The following is an 18042-nucleotide window of genomic DNA, read 5'->3' as shown; positions in this document are numbered from 1 at the left end:
AGAAATTCTTTAAATTGGCGATATGCAACTCCATGCGAGTGAAGATAATTAACCATTCGAAGAACTGTGTCCATAACATTTTTTATGTTGACAACCTTCGCACAAAGTGGCTCCTGGTGTATCAGACAATGGACTGCCGCGAATAAGGAACATCCAATTTCAGCCGTTTTTGACCTGACGTATCCAGGAATCCAGTGCGTATCCCTCGTAGTGCAGGGGCTCCATCCGTTGTTACACTGGTCGGGCATTCCAATTTTAAACCCATTGGCTCTAACACGTTTTCCATGGCTAGAAAAATATCCAAACCCATGGTTGTGTCTTTTAATGATATAAGGTCGAGAAATTCTTCGGTGACACGCAGATTGTCGTCGACACCTTGAATGAATACGATGAGCTGAGATATGTCCGAAACGTCCGCGAACTCGTCAAGAACAATAGAAAATGAAATGAAGTTTGCCGCTCTCTCCATTAATTGCAGCTCCATATCTGACGCCATATGTTCGGCTTGGTGAGCAACAGTTTGAGGCAAAAGAGAGATTTTTTCAAATTTTTCCATGAGGTCTGCTGGACAAATACAAGCTGCCGAGCCGACCAGGCAATCCTTGATGAGATTCCCAGCCTCAAAGGGTTTCCCTGCTTTCACAATCCTAATCGAGCATTTGTAACTTGCACGCAAACTTTGCCCACCTGTTTCCTGCTCCTACCACGGCAAAAAAAAGAACATACAATTAATTTTGTACAATCCTGTTTTTTAAAGCACTTTTATCATTTTAACAATTTATTGTTTCATTCATGGAAACTCAAATAAAAAAACTAACAAAAAAAGATTGGTTTTAGGTGCATTTTCCCCAGTTCCTCTGTAAAGCGGCCTTAGACGCTAGCAAGGACAACGAAATGTGGTCGCAAAATACATTTTTATCTATTGGAATAGTTGTGTTTTAATTAATGGAAAACATAAATCAAACTACAACATATATTTTCCCACCCATAAAAACACAAATATACAGAAATAAAGAATGACTCTTAAGAACACTTTGCTGCCCGAGAGAGCGTTTGTGATGGCTTTTCAGAAAGTCGCAAAAAATAACGCACCAGAAAATTTTTCTTATGTCTATGCGACGCAATTTAATGCAACCCAAATATAAAAATTAACCGAAAAGAAATATTCCTTGTTGCTGACAGTCTGATATTTGATGACTGGCACATTGCTAAGTGACATATCAGATTATAAAATTTAGTTATATTTATCATCTTTATAAATAATAGAAAGTCATGTGATAGGAGACACCTATTTCACTGTAATGCTACTTGAAATTTTCTTTCAGTTCTTCAAGCTTTGACTGGCGTTCCTCTTGCGACAAATTTTTGAACTGATCTTTGTGACAGGTATTAAAGTGCCGTTCAATAGAGTACTTTTTTAAATACATGAGGTTCCGATGATATACGAAACATTTGGCATGATTTTCGACAGCAGTACAAAGGAAATTAATTTCTGAGTCTGGTTTAAATAGTGTGGAGTGCTGCTCCTCTTTCTTTTTGTCTGCTGCTGTTGACCATCCATCTCAATCCACTGTAGTCTTGCGTCTGTTGACTAACAGCTTTGTGTCGCTTTTGACTGCTGCTGGCATGGCAGTCTGTTGTCCATATGAAGCACGCGTACAGGGGCATGGTGAGGCGCGGCAGGCAGTTCGTACGGCAAGGTAAGCGACACGGCTCAGCCACTGCGACAACATGCGAATTTGCCCGGGGTGCTGGCCACGGGCGATTACGGGCGCTAGTGTCCCAGGGGCACAGTTTGGACGAGCCTGCTCTAGCAGGTGGATCAATGACCACAGAAGTGATCGGAGCTCAGCTGCATATGTAGCTGCGGGGGCTGCCACTGCCACTGGCGTGGCTCGTTGCAGCCGCTCCGTATGAGGTGACTGTCATGGAACATTGGTGATCAGCTGCAATTGCAGCGCAGCAAAAGTTGCCGGCAGCTGCCGCAGTGGAGAACCTGCAGCAGTCCATTGTGCAGCAGCAAGGTGGCCTGCTCCACGCGCCAGCCAGGCTGTAGGGGACGGCATCCCACGCACCAGGCATGGGTGCGGGGGCAGCCACCCCCTTTGGCGAAGCCGTTTACAGTGCAGTCAGCTGCTGCCTCTCTCAAATGTGTTTTTCAGAGCGCTCGGTGGAGGGGGCAGGTGTCCCGCCCTTGGTGGCGGCAGCAAAGCTGGTGTAAGGGTGCACCTTGCGAGAAGGAGCTGGTTTCGGTTCCTCTTAAAGGCCAAACAGCCTGGGTAACTTGCAACGTGCGGCCTGCCTCAGTTGCAGCACATCGGCTTTTCTTCATGAGCAGGACTTGCTCTCGTGCTGCCCCGTGCACTTGCCGCAACGGGGCAGCATGGAACAGTAGCGCTATACATGGTCGAGCTGCTGGCAAGAGAAGCATTGGGCCTTCTTGCCTTTGTCCTGGAGAGGCTCCACTTTAACCTTGACACGGCAGACCCACAGTACCTGGAAAATCTTGCGGTTTTCCAGGTTGTCAACAAGGACAACCCGGTACAACAGCATGTCACAGTGCGTGCGAGGGGACTTCAACAGGCTGGTAGACCTGATGCCAAACCCCATGTCCTCAAGTTCCTCGCAGAGGTAGTCTGCACCAAACTTGAGCGGATGGTGGCGGAACACCACCTTCAAAAGTCTGAGCGGCTCAGATGGGTGCGTGTAGCACGGGAGGCCATCTTTGGATCATAATTCATTACCGTGACCTTGTAGAGGTCACAGCCGGTAGTTTTGACAGTAGTGGATGTAGCCACCCTGTCAGGCTTCTGTTGGAACTCTTTGTAGGTGCCATCCCATTGGACAATGATAGGTGGTGGGGTGGCAGTTTCTTCTGGGGAAGCACCAGAGACGTCTCGCTGTCCTCTGCTCATCGACGCTTGCAACCGCAAATCTCTTGGTGGTCGGCAGCAGGCACAGTTGCTGCAGTGCACCATCCCTGGCAGTGTGCCACCTGTTTGGGGCAACGAAGCCATCTTTGTCAGGCTGGGAGGCAGCAGGCAAAGGACTGGACTGCTGTGGCTTCTTAGTAGGTCTTAGTGTGGTGGTACTCCAGGAGGAGCCCTCTGCAGTCCTCCCATTCCCAGCCGATGTGATGGCAGCGCAGGAGACCCTAGATGCCTTCTTCTGTGGCCTCACAGAGTCTGAGGTCTGAAAGTGAGTGTCTGATTTGTCATTTGCCGTCACCCGTCACTTCCTGAGCACTCGGGCACTATCAGAGTTGGTGTCGCATCTCTCTGCCTCGGCAACTGTGTCAGCAAGATTTGCATCTGGTAGGTCGATGGCCTCCATCTCGGCACCTCTTGAGCTGTCTTTGCACCCAGACTGCGGGGTTTCCCCTAGCACAGTACGCGTCATTGACTAATGCAGTTACGGGCTCTTCTTGTGGCATTGGGGCCTGTGGGGCAACCGGGGAAGCATCAACCTCTTGGATGGTCGCATCCTATGGCACAACTCCCTCTGAAGCTGCTATCACCACGATCACGGGAGCACGAGTCATATATGGTAGAGTCATCCTTGTCGTAGTCATGTTTGGAAAGCCTGTTCGTCATAGGTGAGGGGCCAGATGGGGTCACTGTCGGGATCAGCTCAGTCGCCTGAGCTGGTCCTGCCAGATGGCGATCCGCCACGCCCTTCGCATGAAAAGTCACCTCTCTCGTTGACATCTCGAACAACACTGTTCCATCCATGCATGCATGCGTGCTGGGACCTAGTGAATACTGTGTTGTGTGGCAGTCTTCTTTGACAGTACGCTTTGTGACATAATTGTGTTGCCTCCCATGCACTGCCATTAGCTTGCCTATACGTGAAGTGGATGTCAGCCATTTCTCCATTTATGATGTGTGTGGAGCCATAACAACTGCTTCAAATGCTACACATGCATGTATGACTCTACAGATTATTAAATGGAATACAAATACTAAAAAAAAAATTTTTTTCCTCTCTCTCGAGCTCCCATGTGCAACTGCATAGACTATAAATTGTAATAGTCAGGAACGCTGTTCCTGGGTTTCACAATGTATGGTTGGTCTTTTTGATGTGGCTGTGCTACAGTGTTGGGGCAAACAAAATGCATGTGTCACAATTGCCCTTCGAAACTAGTCACAAATGTTCATTAATTAGATATGCAGGCACGATTATGTAGTGAAAAATAATGTTCACAACTCACAGTACTTTTGTTTAAAATATAATCAAGTTTATTATTGTCTTTTTAGCACTGAGTCAAAAAACTACTATGTGAGAGTTTAACAAAAAGCAGGGCAGTATCTCATATGAATTAACACACAAATTCTGGTATAATTTAAAAGTTCATTCAGCTCATACTTTCTAATTAAATCCACATAGACTAACTGAATAAAACCACAAGTTTAAACCACTCTCAATATTAATCATGAAAATGTTTCAGAGTCCTGTCCTGTTCACTTAATGTGAATTATTCTGAGTTCACAAGCTAGCTTGCTCACAGAAATATTCCACAGTATTCACTACCGACACGTGTGAGAAAACACAAGTCCCCGAGTTAACACTTCTAAATTTTCTGTACATTCTGAGACTTGATCTAATCGTTTATTTTGATGAAAAATGCATGTTTTTATATACAGAATGCATATTCTAGTTTTTAATTTAAAATATGTAATGTTTACCTAAAATCTGCTACTATGATCTGACAGAACTCCATGAGCCCTACAAGTGGACGAATGCTACTTGTTTTTCTGTGTCTGTTTTGAATTGGTTTTTATAGAATTTAGGTTTATTTAATGTCCCTGCTGGATACTTAGTTCAGACATGGCAGGTTCCCCTTCCATACTTTTCCCTGTTGACTAGTGCACCCTGTTTTTTGCCAGTTGCCATGCCAAAATGCCAGTTTACTTCCTCCCTTCCCACAGACATGGTATTTCTCATAGTTTCAGTGTCCGCCAACCACTGAGAGTCAAAGCTGCAAACATATATTGGCCATGCCGTGACTCTTGTGTGCAGCTCCTCTGAGCTCAGCTGAGCATGGCCAGTGCTTGTCCAGCCATGCATCTCTCTCCCATCATAACAGAATGCATGTGCATGATTGCCTCTGCTTTTATAATGTTTACTTTCACTTGTATAGGGATGTACCTTCATACACATTCTGTTTACTGTTCACTGTGAGACCATGTTTATGCTGCAGCCTCACTGCTAGCATATCACCAGTATGTATCAAAATTTTAGCTGTGGTTGGTTGCTTCAATGTCACTGTTCACTTCACACCAATGAAAGTAATCTACTCAACTAACTGACCGTGATTTGTCAGCAGGGAAGTTGAGATAATGTAACATTAAACATAAATAGTGCTTAACATTATTATGACTGCATTATTGTGTATGTCGTATTGGGGAAACCATTGGTTTATATTTATTAGGGCTATATATTTGTCTCATTGTCCTCTGCTTGCCCCTTTTGTTTGTACCTATAATAGTCAAACACTCTCTCTCTCTCTCTCTCTCTCTGCGTGCGCGTGCCTTTTTCAATAATATTTATACAATGACCCCTCCACTACATGGTTGTTGGTCATTTATGGATGAAACTGAAAGAACGGGCACTCATTATAAAACTAGTAAAACGGTGTTTACCTTACTCTCTCAGTGTTAGCTTCATTATCTCTCAGGGGTCTGACACTGTCCACAGGTCTTACTTGTATGAAGTAGTTATACTATTTTCAGGATTGTAAAGTTCAGTGGTTCACTAATGATCAAATAAAATCAGTTTATTCATTTAATCTTCGGCTTTCATAACAACTTGAGTGGCTGATCACAACGATGATGCAACTTCGACATTAATTTTATTTTGTCTAATCACGTGAGATATAAAAGTTCTGCTAGTTATGTTTGCATAAAACATGTCTGATTACTTCCACTGCCTGTCCCAGACTCTGCTTTTCAACTCCTCTTCCTGCTATATGCGAGCAAGGAGAACAGGGGCAATATACATGTAGTCCAGCAATTTCTGTCATTTACACAGATGTTCAGTAAAATGTTTGGATAGTCTTACATAAATTGACTTGTAAATATTACAAGAAGTTTGTAATAGTAAATAACATCAGTGTTACGCTCAGGGCAATTTAAATACACAAATGTTAAATTTGTATTCAATGAAATGGTTGTTCACAAGCTATAAAGACCGATTTCATTTACCTTTGAAGTGATTGACACCAGCCTGTATTGGAGATATCACACTATGTATTATGCTTGAGGCTGGATAAACATTTCACTAAAGTATCTAAGAAATAAGCTAAAATTCAAAAGCAGGGCAACTGGAATTGGCTGTTGGCATGCAAACACTGCCAAAGAGTGGCTTTCATGCCAAGCTCTGTTGCTATATTCAGCAAAAAGTTAGACCTATGCTACCAAGATTAAACATAATTACTCTTTGCCATCATTTATGTAACAAAGATATGAGGTCAGCTGCAGTTGTTGTAAGTGGAACTCTGCTAACTTCTAGTATATCAGAAGGGGCTTAGGAAAATTATTTTAAATATGTGTATGTACTCATGTTGAAGCGAAAACCTTTTGTAAACAAGTAAACAGTCAAAAAGCTCAGTATGACAGAGCCTGGCATGAGAGTCTTACTTGCAATAGCTTATTCAGGCTGCCTCACCTGTTTTTGCAAAAAGTTTCAATGCCACATTAATAATTGTTATATCACTGTAGTCTTTTTTTCAAGAACTTTGACTGCTGTTAAAAATGTATATTCTTTCATTAAAAAATCATACTTGCTTCAATACCTCAATCGATACAAGTTACATAGTTTAAATATGCCAAAAATTTACATGCCCCTCTGCTATCTCGTTTTGAAATCTTGATCACTTCGCAAAATAGAAGGGGTGCAGGTTTTAGGTGATTCCTCTATATATCCTCTGTCATCAAAGATAATCATGTGCATATACCTCATCCAGTTTGCTCTAAGAATACATGTTATTAGTATTTTAATTGATGTAATGGTTAAATTGTGAATGAAAAACTGAATTCTGGTATAAATATAGTATATAGTTAGGAAAGTCGTGGTGACTGAAAGTACTTTAGGAGTAATGGAGATGACTCACCAAATAACAGAGGTTTTGAGTTGTCGATAGACACACACAAAAGAAAAAAAAAACTTACCAACTTTCAGAATAAATCCTTTTTGAATTAAAGTGCAATAGCCCAAAACATTGTTGTTAACCCTTCCACTAAAACCCTTGGTACTACAGACGTTTCAGTCTATCCAAAGGCTTCACCCTCAGCTCCACACCCAAGTTTAACCGTGTTGGACTCGTCAAAGACCTACTCTCCTCCTCCCCCCAATCCCTACAATGGAAGCATTTCTTTGCTACCAAGTCTTCCAAACCAAAGCCAACCTAATACCCACATTGACCCTTGCCTCTCTCAGTTCATACCACCATCCAACCATGACAATCTCCCCTGCCCTCCAAACCACTGCCTGGTCACCTCCAACTTGCCAACACCATCCTTCCCCAGGTACCGTCCCAGGAACACTTACCTCTCAGCAGAAGAAAGGATAGCCATCCACAACCTCAAAACAGATTGTGATGTAATCGTCTCCCTGAAGACCTGAAGACACTGGCTCTGCCATTTTTGTGATGAATTGCAATGACTACCTGACAGAAGGCTTCCACCAACTGTCTGACTCCTCCACCTGAAAGCTCTGCCATAGTGATCCCATCCCAGAAGTCCAACATAATGTCGATTGTGTACTGAAATCCATAAGCCCATCCCAGAACCTCTCCCTTGAGTCCATTTCCCTTCTCACCCCAACGATACCCCACACACCTACCTTCTATATGCTCCTCAAAATTCATAAATGCAACAATGCTGGACACCCCATTATAGCTGGTTATGGTGCTCCTACTGAAAGAATTCATGCTCTGAGTGACCAACACCACCTACGAATTGGTCGAAACCTACCATCAACATCAAAGATACTAACCACTTTCTTCATGGACTCTCTACCATGCCCACCCCTTTACTTCCTTCATAATTATTCGTCACTGTTGATGCCACCTCCCTATACACCAACATCCCTTTTGTCACAGCCTTGTTGCTGTTGAACACTGCCTCTCCCAAAGCCCTTCAGACTACAAACCCATTACCTTATTCCTTATCCACCTTACCAACTATATCCTCAAACGTAACCACTTCTCCTTTGAGGGGAAGCCCTTGCATAACACCTTCCTATTGCCAACATTTTTATGGGACATTTAGCGGGAAACCTTCCTAGCCTACCAAAACCCCAAGCTCCTTCCCTGGCTCAGGTTCATTGATGATACTTTCTTAATTTGGGCTCTGGGCCAAGACACTCAATCCTCATTCTTTCCCCACCTCAACACCTTCTCTCCCACCTGCTTCACCTTGTCCTCCTCAACTCAACATGGCACCTCCCTGGACATTGACCTCCGCCTCTCTAATGGCTCCATCTACACTCCTGTCCATATTAAGCTCACTATCCTCTGATAGTACCTGAATTTTACCAGCTGCCATTCCTTCTATACCAGAAAATTGCTTCCATACATCCTGGCCACCTATGACCAGCAAATCTGCTGTGAGGAGCACTCCCTTGCCCAGTAAAGTGAAGGTTTCATGAGTGCCTTCACAGGCAGGCAAAACTCCCAACCGTAATTCCCAAGATCATCCTAATCCATCCCTATGCCATTCTGACTCCCAACCGCTTACCACGGGCGTTACACTCCTGTGGCAGACCCGAGTGCAAGACCTGCCCAATCCACCCACCCAGCATTTCCTACTCCAGCCTTGTCACAGGCTTACCCTATCCCGTCAGAGGCAGGGCCACATATGAAAACAGCCATGTCATTTGCCAACTCTGCTGCCATCACTGTACACCTTGTTATATCGATATTGACATTGACAACTAACCAACTGATCACCAGAAGGAACGGCCACGATCAAACTGTGGCCAAGGACAGAGTTGACCACCCTGTGGCACAACATGCTGCTGAGCACAACTTGCTTGAGTTCAGTGGCTGCTTCATAAACCAGGTCGTCTGGATCCTTCCCTCCACCATGCGCTATTGTGACTTAAACAGATGGGCACTATCCGTGCAACACATCCTTCAGTCCCATAACCCTCCTGGCCTCAGTGTCTGTTAACCAACTCTAGCCACTACCTCCACCCAACAGCTTCCACTTCCTCTGTCCTATCAACCCCTCCTAATCCATGCTTCACATTATCTTCATTGTGCACCACTCGCCATCGGCTCCAGTGCCCATATATCACATGCCTAGTGCACGTGTCACATCTCCCTCTTGCATTCCTATCCAGCAAACCTGCTGCCTACCCTCCAGGGGGCTTACTGCTGTTTGGTGAGTACGTGCATGGCTACTGTGACCTACACTTCAACTGTCTCTTACCTCCTCTGACTTTCCATTGGATGGTCCTTTTGGTGCACACCTTGCCTAGACTTGGTTTACAATTTTGGCCTTTATTTCTGGTTTTGTTTTTGGCACTATTTTCACCTTCCATGAACAATTATATGGTCCCCATTATTGGGTTTGATCTGCCATCTTTTCCAAATTTTGCAGAAGTGCGCATTGTGCAGGGAAGGTCACCCACTGTGGTGTATGCTCTGCCTCTGTGCCTTTCCACCCTGGCACCCTTCTTTCCTGTTGTTGTAGATGCATATTCCAGCACAGTAGCTATCCCATTGTGGGGGGAGAGGAGTGTCGAGTACCTGCATAGTGGAAGTGTATGTGCCCATGATGACTGGGGCACGGGAACTTCCGGCAACGGATTACTGGCCAGATAGCCATTTCTATGGCTGCGTGGCACCCATGGGGAGAGCCCCCATTCAGAGTGGGTGACACCATGGCGGATGGTTCACACATGAAGCTACTTAAACTTTCTCCTGCTGGTGGTCACTACAGATAGGTCATTCGCGAACTAATTGGTCTCGTTCCAGCCTCGGTCCTGTTCCCATCGGTCTCGGTCTCCCTCGGCCGGACTAGTCCTTCTTCGCGTGGCCACTCGTCCTTCTTCGCATGGCCAGTCATTGCAGTTCCACTGCCAACTGCTCCTTGTTAGTTCAGTATCGAGTTGTTGTTCATTTCGTTCGCTGTCCACGCCCATTCTAGAACTGTTTCAAACCTTTATTGAACTCTGGACTTTTGGTTCTTTTCGTATTCTATTCAGCACCCACAACCTGTAATTAAAATGTATTTTGTAATTACATAAAAATTATGTGGGATGTAATACATGCATCTTTTCAGGTAACAAAAGGGCATATCAGCTTACTTCACTATTTCCATAAACAGCAGAAGACGTATTTATAAAAAGGCAAGTTTTTTTGTTATTACACATGCAAAGGGTGTCAGCATGGCACACACAAGTGGCCATTTTCCATCTTTTTTTGATCTAAGGTAAAACAGTATGCTCATTGTTATGAAAGGCAGACCGACTTACAACTGAATGAAGTCTGCACTCGATAATCGAGTGTCTGGTGTCACATTTTGTAAAGAGAATATGAATACTTCTACAATATTATTTCAGTGATACAGGGGCACACGGAAAATCGGCCCCTAGTACTAGACTGCTCGTTGTCGCCCACCAGTTGTCATCTGTTGTTTCGAAGTTGTTGTTTGCATTAACTTATTTGTTATTTCTTTACTGCATAATTATTACATGTTAACCTATTCTGCTTGTAGCGGTCAACAAATTGTGTGTAATTGGCGAGCAGCCTGTACTTGGGGCCTATTTTTTGCGCACAACTTTATATTATTTCACTGCGATCAGCCACATAATGCTACAGTTGCCTAAACGAGAGGTTTTGCAGAATCACAAAAATTACTTCTACAAGTGTGTGAGAATTTTGTAATGAATAAAAACTCTGCACTCAAGAGGGGAGGCAAGTGCCCCCTCTTGGCGCCTTCCATCTTCAGGCACCTATGCTACTAATTTTCAGTTTTTCATTAGAACCATATACCATGCACATATGAACAGTGAACGAGTAAAAATGTATGGTTCCCAAAAAAGAGCGATCACCAGTGAACTAGTTCCCAAGGATGAACGAGTTTGCCCATCTCTAGTGGTCACATGACCCCAGCAGTCTCTTTGCATGGGAAGGCCTCGTATGATGCAACGAAGTATGATTCCAATGAATTCCCTTCCCTGGTCACGCCATGGGAGGAACACAGGACTAGACAACTAGGGGCAGAATCCCCCACCCCAATACCTGGTCTGTACCAGGACTGACAGGGACTCCTTTTTGGCCGCAAAGCCTTTATTTTTTGTGGAACACACTGAGGACAAATACGGGGAAGTTGACAGGAATGACAGCTTTTAAGCATATACTCTGCATTCTGTACTGCCATCCAGGAAATGTGGTTTCCAGCAACTTGGACCCCTGCCCTTTGTGGCTACTGAGGTTATTTCAAGAATCATACCAGCTATGAGAGTTAATCAGGTGGAGTTTGTACATATGTGCTGGATTCTATATATAGTGACATTGTGCCTCTTGATACAGTTTTGGAGGCTGTGGCTGTTTGCATAAGGGCACATCAGGATTTTACCATCCATAACATTCATCTCCCTCCTGATGATGTCGTGTCCCAGGATGTACTGTCTGAATTACTCTCACAGCTCCACCCACCTTTCCTAGTCTTAGGCGACTTCAATCCCCATAACCCTCTGTGGGGTGAGACAATGATCATTGGCCTCAGTAAAGACATTAGATCTTTACTGGCATGGCTTGATCTTTGCCTCTAGAACTCTGTTGCCACCACACACTTCAGTACGGCACACAGAACTTATTCGGTTATTGATCTCTCCTGTTGCAGCTCTCATCTTCTACCATCTATCCACTGGAGGGTCCTCAATGACCTTTGTTGTAGCGACCACTTCCCGATCTTCCTGTTCCTCCCTCAATGTTGCTTCCCTGGACTCTCACCCAGGTGGGTTCTCCATAATGCTGACTGGGATAGGTTGACCTCTGCTGTCATCCTTAGCTCCCCACTGCAAGGCAGCATTGATGCGGCTGTTCAGCATAGAATAGCAACTATTCTTTTGGCAGCCAACCAAACCATCCCCTCGTCCTCAGGATCCCACTGTCAGAAGGCAGTACCCTGGTGGAACCCAGAGATAGCTGCAGCCATTAGAGGTTGTAGGTAGGCTCTCCAATGCCATGAGTGGAACCCTTCATTGGAGCGCCTAACTGCCTTTAAATGGCTTCCTGCCCGTGTCCGCAACCTCATAAAATGACGAAGGTAAGAATTCTCGGAATGGTACGTTTCCACCATTGGATCACGTATCTCTCCATCACAGGTATGGGCAAAGATCAGATGGCTTTATGGCTTCCAGTCCCCTGCAGGTTTACCAAGTATTTCTTTAGATGGTGCCATTTATACTGATCCCGACACTGTTGCCGAACATCTTTCTGAGCTTTATGCTCACACGTTTGCATTTGAGAACTACCGCCTCACCTTTCAGCTCATTAAACAGCTGGTGGAGCAAATGCACTTATGTGTTACTACCTGTCACATGGAGCCATATAATGTTCCACTCAGTGAATGAGAACTCTCCAGTGCCATAACCCATTGCCCCGATACGGCCCCTGGGCCAGACTGCACCCACAACCAAATGCTGAAACATCACTCAGTGGATTGTCAGTGTCATAGCTTTGCCCTCTTTAATCAGATCTGGAACAAGGGCGAGTTCCCATCTCATTGGCGAAGAAGTGCGATAGTTCTGGTACTGAAACAGGGTAAGGACCCCATAGAGCAGGACAGTTGTTGCCCAATCTGCCTTACCGACATTCTCTGTGAGTTGCTCGAATGCATGGTGAGCAAGCAGGTGTGTTGGCTCCTTGAGCCTCGAGGCATCTGCATCTACAGGCAGTTTTTGCAAAGGCCGCTCCACTGCTGATAATTTGGTTCACCTGGAGTCCACATGTCATCAGCATCTCATCAGCATGTCATCAGCATCTCATCGCTGTCTTTTTTTTACTTATGGAAGGTTTATGATATGACATGGCATTACCACATAGGTACTTACTCTGTTACATGAGTGGGGTCTCCAGGGTCCACTCCAGATTTTTGTCAAGAACTTTCTGTTGCACTGTATGTTCTGGGTTCAAGTGGATGCTTCACTCAGTACCCCCCATATGGTGCCCCGCAGGACTCTGTACTGAGCATCCCCCTCTTTCTGGTGGCCATTAGTGGTCTAGCAACGGCTGTGGGGTCTTTGGTATTGCCCTCCTTATATGTATTGCCCTCCTTATATACTGACAATTTTTGCTTTTATTATTGCTGCTATAATATGAGTGCTGCTGAGTGTCGCCTACAGGGCGCCATACAAAAGTCACAGTCATGGCCTCTCACCTATTGCTTTCGGTTTTTAGCTGCCAAGACTCATTTCATGCACTTCTGTTGTCATCATACTGCCCACACACTCCCAGAGCTTTACCTAGATGATCAGTTATTTCTTGTAGTTGAGGCACACCAATTTTTGGGACTGGAGTTAGATTCCCAGCTGATGTGGCTTCCTCACCTTTGCCAACTTAAGTGAAAGTGCTGATGACACCAAATACATTTTGCTGCCTCAGAAACACTAGCTAGGGTGCAGATTGCTCTACCCTTTTGTGGCTCTACAGAGCCCTGATTCTATCCTGTCTTGATTATGGGAGCCTTGCACATGGTTCAGAATTACCCTCATTATTGCAGATACTGGACCCCATTCATCATTGTGGGGTCCGACTTGCAACAGGAGCCTTCTGAACTAGCCCTGTGAAAAGTCTACTATTCGAGACTGGAATCCCTCTATTACTTATCAGGCACCACCAACAGCTGCTGAATTACACCATATGCATTCATAGCTTCCCTGAACATCCCACCTACCATGTCCTTTTTCCTGGAAGGGATTTCCACCTTCCACAATGACGACCCAGAACTGCAACTACCTCCACTGTCGCCTCTGGTCAGGGAGACATCTCATCTGCCCCCATGGCTTGTGCCCCGACCCTGGGTTTGACTCGAAGTCTCCTTTGGTCCAGGAGATTCCATAGACCTCATGATTTTTCGTTGCCTGTTCTTGGCTGTACTTGAGATGTATCCAGGTTCGGAAGTGGTATTTACAGGTGTCTCAACAGTCAGCAGACGAACAGGCTTTGCATACACACAGGCACGGTGCAGTGAACTCCACTCTCTGCCAAACGGTTGCAGTGACTTCCCTGCTGAATTAATGGCCATTAAACTAGCCCATAGCCATGTTCGTTCTTGCATTGGCAAGTGTATCCTAATCTGCAGTGACTGACAGGCTTTAGGCTATAGACCAGTGCTCCACTCCTGACTCACTGGTTATTGCTATCCAGGATCTTGTCTCTGCCCATCAAGCTGGATGGCCAGTCATTTTTGTTTGGACCCCTGGTTATGTTGGGATTTTGGGAAATGAATGAGCTGATCGGTTGGCCGAGCTGATCACCAGGATGCCGATTCTGGAAATGGGAGTCCCAGAACCAGACTTTTGGTCATTTATACGCCATTGACTGCTGGAAGTCTAGAACTCAGAACGGTCTGCCTTGATCTCCCCGAACAAGCTAAGGACAATTAAGGAGACTCTGACAACATGACAGCCTTCCCTGCATGGTTGTCATAGGGAATTCACTGTCCTCCGTCAACTCCACATTGGCCACACTTGGCTGACCCATAGCCACATTCTCCGATGTGAGGATCCTCCTCACTGCTGATGCAGAGCTTGCCTGACAGTGGCCCACGTACTCATAGACTGCCCTAATTTAGTTGCTTTGAAGTGACATCTTAATCTCCATGACAAGCTACCTCTGGCACTAGCAGAACAGCTGATTTAGTGTTACGTTTTACCCACAAAGGTGATTTCCCTTTCACTCCAAACCAACCAACCCACCTGCTGCCTACCTCTGAGCCACTGCTCACTAACCTCACAACCCTTCTTTCTACCTCCCACCTCTCTCCCCCCTATCCTTCCCACCCCAGCTGAACAAACCCCATCCCTCCGTAGCTCACCTGCCGAAATTCAATCTCAGCATTGCGTGCCCAGCAGGCACACTGTAGGGGCACACGTGTGTTCATGTGTGTGTTTTTGTACTCTAGCTTGGTAAAGGATTTACTCTGAAAGCTTTCAGGGTATTTCTCTCTTTTGTGTTTGCATATTGACACATCAATGCCTCTGCTATTTGGTGAGTGGTCTTCTGTATTCCTAAAGTAAATTCTGGAATATTATTGACATGCTGCCACCAAATTACAGAATCAAAGGGTTTTGGAAACAGTCAGAATTGTTGTTGTTGTGGTCTTCAGTCCTGAGACTGCTTTTATGCAGCTCTGGATGCTACTCTATCCTGAGCAAGCTTCTTCATCTTCCAGTACCTACTGCAACCTACATCCTTCTGAATCTGCTTAGTGTATTCATCTCCAATACTAAATTGCTGATCCCTTGATGCCTCAGAACATGTCCTACCAACCGATCCCTTCTTCTAGTCAAGTTGTACCACAAACTACTCTTCTCCCCAAGTCTATTCAGTACCTCCTCATTAGTTATGGGATCTACCCATCTAATCTTCAGCATTCTTCTGTAGCACCACATTTCAAAAGCTTCTATTCTCTTCTTGTCCAAACTATTTATCATCCATGTTTCACTTCCATACATGGCTACACTCCATACAAATACTTTCAGAAACGACTTCCTGACACTTATATCTATACTCAATGTTAACAAATTTCTCTTCTTCAGAAATGCTTTCCTTGCCATTGCCGGTCTACATTTTATATCCTCTCTACTTCGACCATCACCAGTTATTTTGCTCCCCAAATAGCAATACTCCCTTACTACTCATTTCCTAATCTAACTCCCTCAGCATCACCCGACTTAATTCGACTACATTCCATTATACTTGTTTTGCTTTTGTTGTTGTTCATCTTATATCCTCCTTTCAAGACACTGTTGATTCCGTTCAGCTGCTCTTCCAGGTCCTTTGCTGTCTCTGACAGATTACAATGTCATCGACGAACTTCAAAGTTTTTATTTTTTCTCCATGGATTTTAATACCTACTCCGAATTTTTCTTTTCTTTCCTTTACTGTTTGCTCAGTATACAGATAGAATAACATCGGGGAGTCAGAATTAATGTACTTAAAAATAGGTCAATAGTACGTGGTGATCGTGGTACGTTTTTTCATGTTCCACAATCAACATCTCAGTCCATTCAGTTAAGAGGTTGCTGAGGTGCAACAATGTTAGTGAGACTAGATTTGGGTTACGTAAGTGTGACGTGGATGCTATTCATTATGGCTTCACAGCTACCCCACTGTCTACCTCAGATGTGACACAGTTCCCATAAAAAATTAATGTTTTGGATACATAGCCAAGAAACTGTTGTAATGTTTTGAGATAGTTCAAGTTTAGACCTCGATTACGCCCGTTATTGCAGTCACAGCAGTTCTGGTACCTATAGGCATTGCAAAGTGAACCTGTAAGCCAGCTTAATAAACATAATGGTAGAGTAATGGCACATGAGGAGCAATGGTTCTGAGGGATTGTGCCTATCAATCAATTTGTTATTGTTTGTCCAAATTTCCTGGCTTAAATGTTACATTTGAAAACACTTGTATGCTGACTGCATGTGAATGTAAGCTGTGCTTTCTGGTCCCTGTGAGGAAGTAGTGACTAATTTTTTGTTTATATAAAAATGTAAATATTAATGATCTACAGATTATGTATTGATATTTTCTCATTTTTATTATGTAATTTATGTCAATTTGCTGGTACTTACCTCACTATTTTACTTTTAAGCCTATCGTCACATCTGTAACTTCGGGTGCTTCTGCAACCAGTAATGAGGACAACAGTCAATCAGTTGACATGTCAACATGTGTTCCAACAGTGTGCAAACCTGTTGCTCCAACTGATGGATCTGCACTAGTTAAAATGGTAAGAATGGTATATTTGTTTGATAGTCTGTTCTTAGATCATATGTGTTTTGTATAGTAATAAATTTTGAATGTACGTACGCAAGCGCGTGCCCGCGCCCGCGCCCACGCCCGCCCACACACACACACACACACACACACACACACACACACACACACAGACACACACAAGTAAAGCAAAGCACCAAGAAGGGGAGGAGGAAACAGAATGAAACTTCACGAGTTGAGAGGGTACATGGTGTTACTCTAATGAGAGCATTATCAAGTCAAATTTACGAAGAAATTGGCAGTGTGAGCCCTCTTATCAGTATGATGTTCAACCCTTTTTAGCCTCTATGCATGCACTGATTCAATTGTGAATGGTGTCATTAAGCCACTGTAGCCTCTCCAGAGGCAAGATGGCCCACAACTGTTGTAACTGTTCCTTTAAATCCTGGAGGAGAGTTGATGTTCGAGCTAGTCCCACCCCTGTTCTATCTGGAACATATCTGGGGATCTTGCTGCTCATGGGAGTACTTTGACAGTTTCTAGAGAGATGTGTCGTGTCTGGACGATCTTTGTCCTGTTGAAAAATGTCACCACGATTCTGTTGCATGAGAGGAAACACGTTAGGATGTGGGACGCCTGTGAGATACCATTGCACCATCAGAGTTCTATCAGTCTCTACCTGCCATAATCTGAAGGTGTACCTAATGGATTCCCTCATTGTGGTGCTGTGAGTAACACAGCTGTGATTCTCCAAAACATTTGGAGTTTGGGACCTCTTCCTAGGTTGCTCCCAAGCTAACCGATTACAGTTAGGCTATCCAGGGTAGTGCAGAACTGCGATTCATTGCTGAACACAATGCTTCGTAGTCCATGTCTGCATCTACATACATACTCTGTAAGCACGTATGGTGTATGTCAAAGGAAACCGTGTGTAGTTACTAGTCATTTTCTTTCCTATTCCACTCACAAATAGAGCGAGAGAGGAACAACTGTCTATAAGCCTCTGTACCAGCCCTAATTTCTCTTATCGTGTCTTTGAGGTCCTTACGCAAATTTACATTGCTAGCAGTAGAATTGTTCTA

At 44.5% G+C, this 18042-nt stretch overlaps 1 protein-coding gene across 2 annotated transcripts in view; it reads left to right on the top strand.

The window, feature by feature from the left end:
* Positions 1 to 18042, top strand: part of LOC124556547 (cyclic AMP-responsive element-binding protein 5) — a 160105-nt gene that overhangs the window by 65460 nt on the left and 76603 nt on the right. For both annotated transcript variants that reach the window (XM_047130503.1, XM_047130504.1), the window contains exon 7: positions 16836 to 16973. In XM_047130503.1, the coding sequence (XP_046986459.1) occupies positions 16836 to 16973 (138 nt within the window). The remainder of the gene's footprint in view (positions 1 to 16835; positions 16974 to 18042) is intronic.

The sequence above is a fragment of the Schistocerca americana genome, chromosome X, assembly GCF_021461395.2.
Source record: "Schistocerca americana isolate TAMUIC-IGC-003095 chromosome X, iqSchAmer2.1, whole genome shotgun sequence".
In the NCBI taxonomy this organism is placed as follows: Eukaryota; Metazoa; Arthropoda; class Insecta; order Orthoptera; family Acrididae; genus Schistocerca; species Schistocerca americana.
The sequence above is the reverse complement of the archived record's forward strand: the minus strand, read 5'-3'. Positions and strand labels throughout refer to the sequence as shown.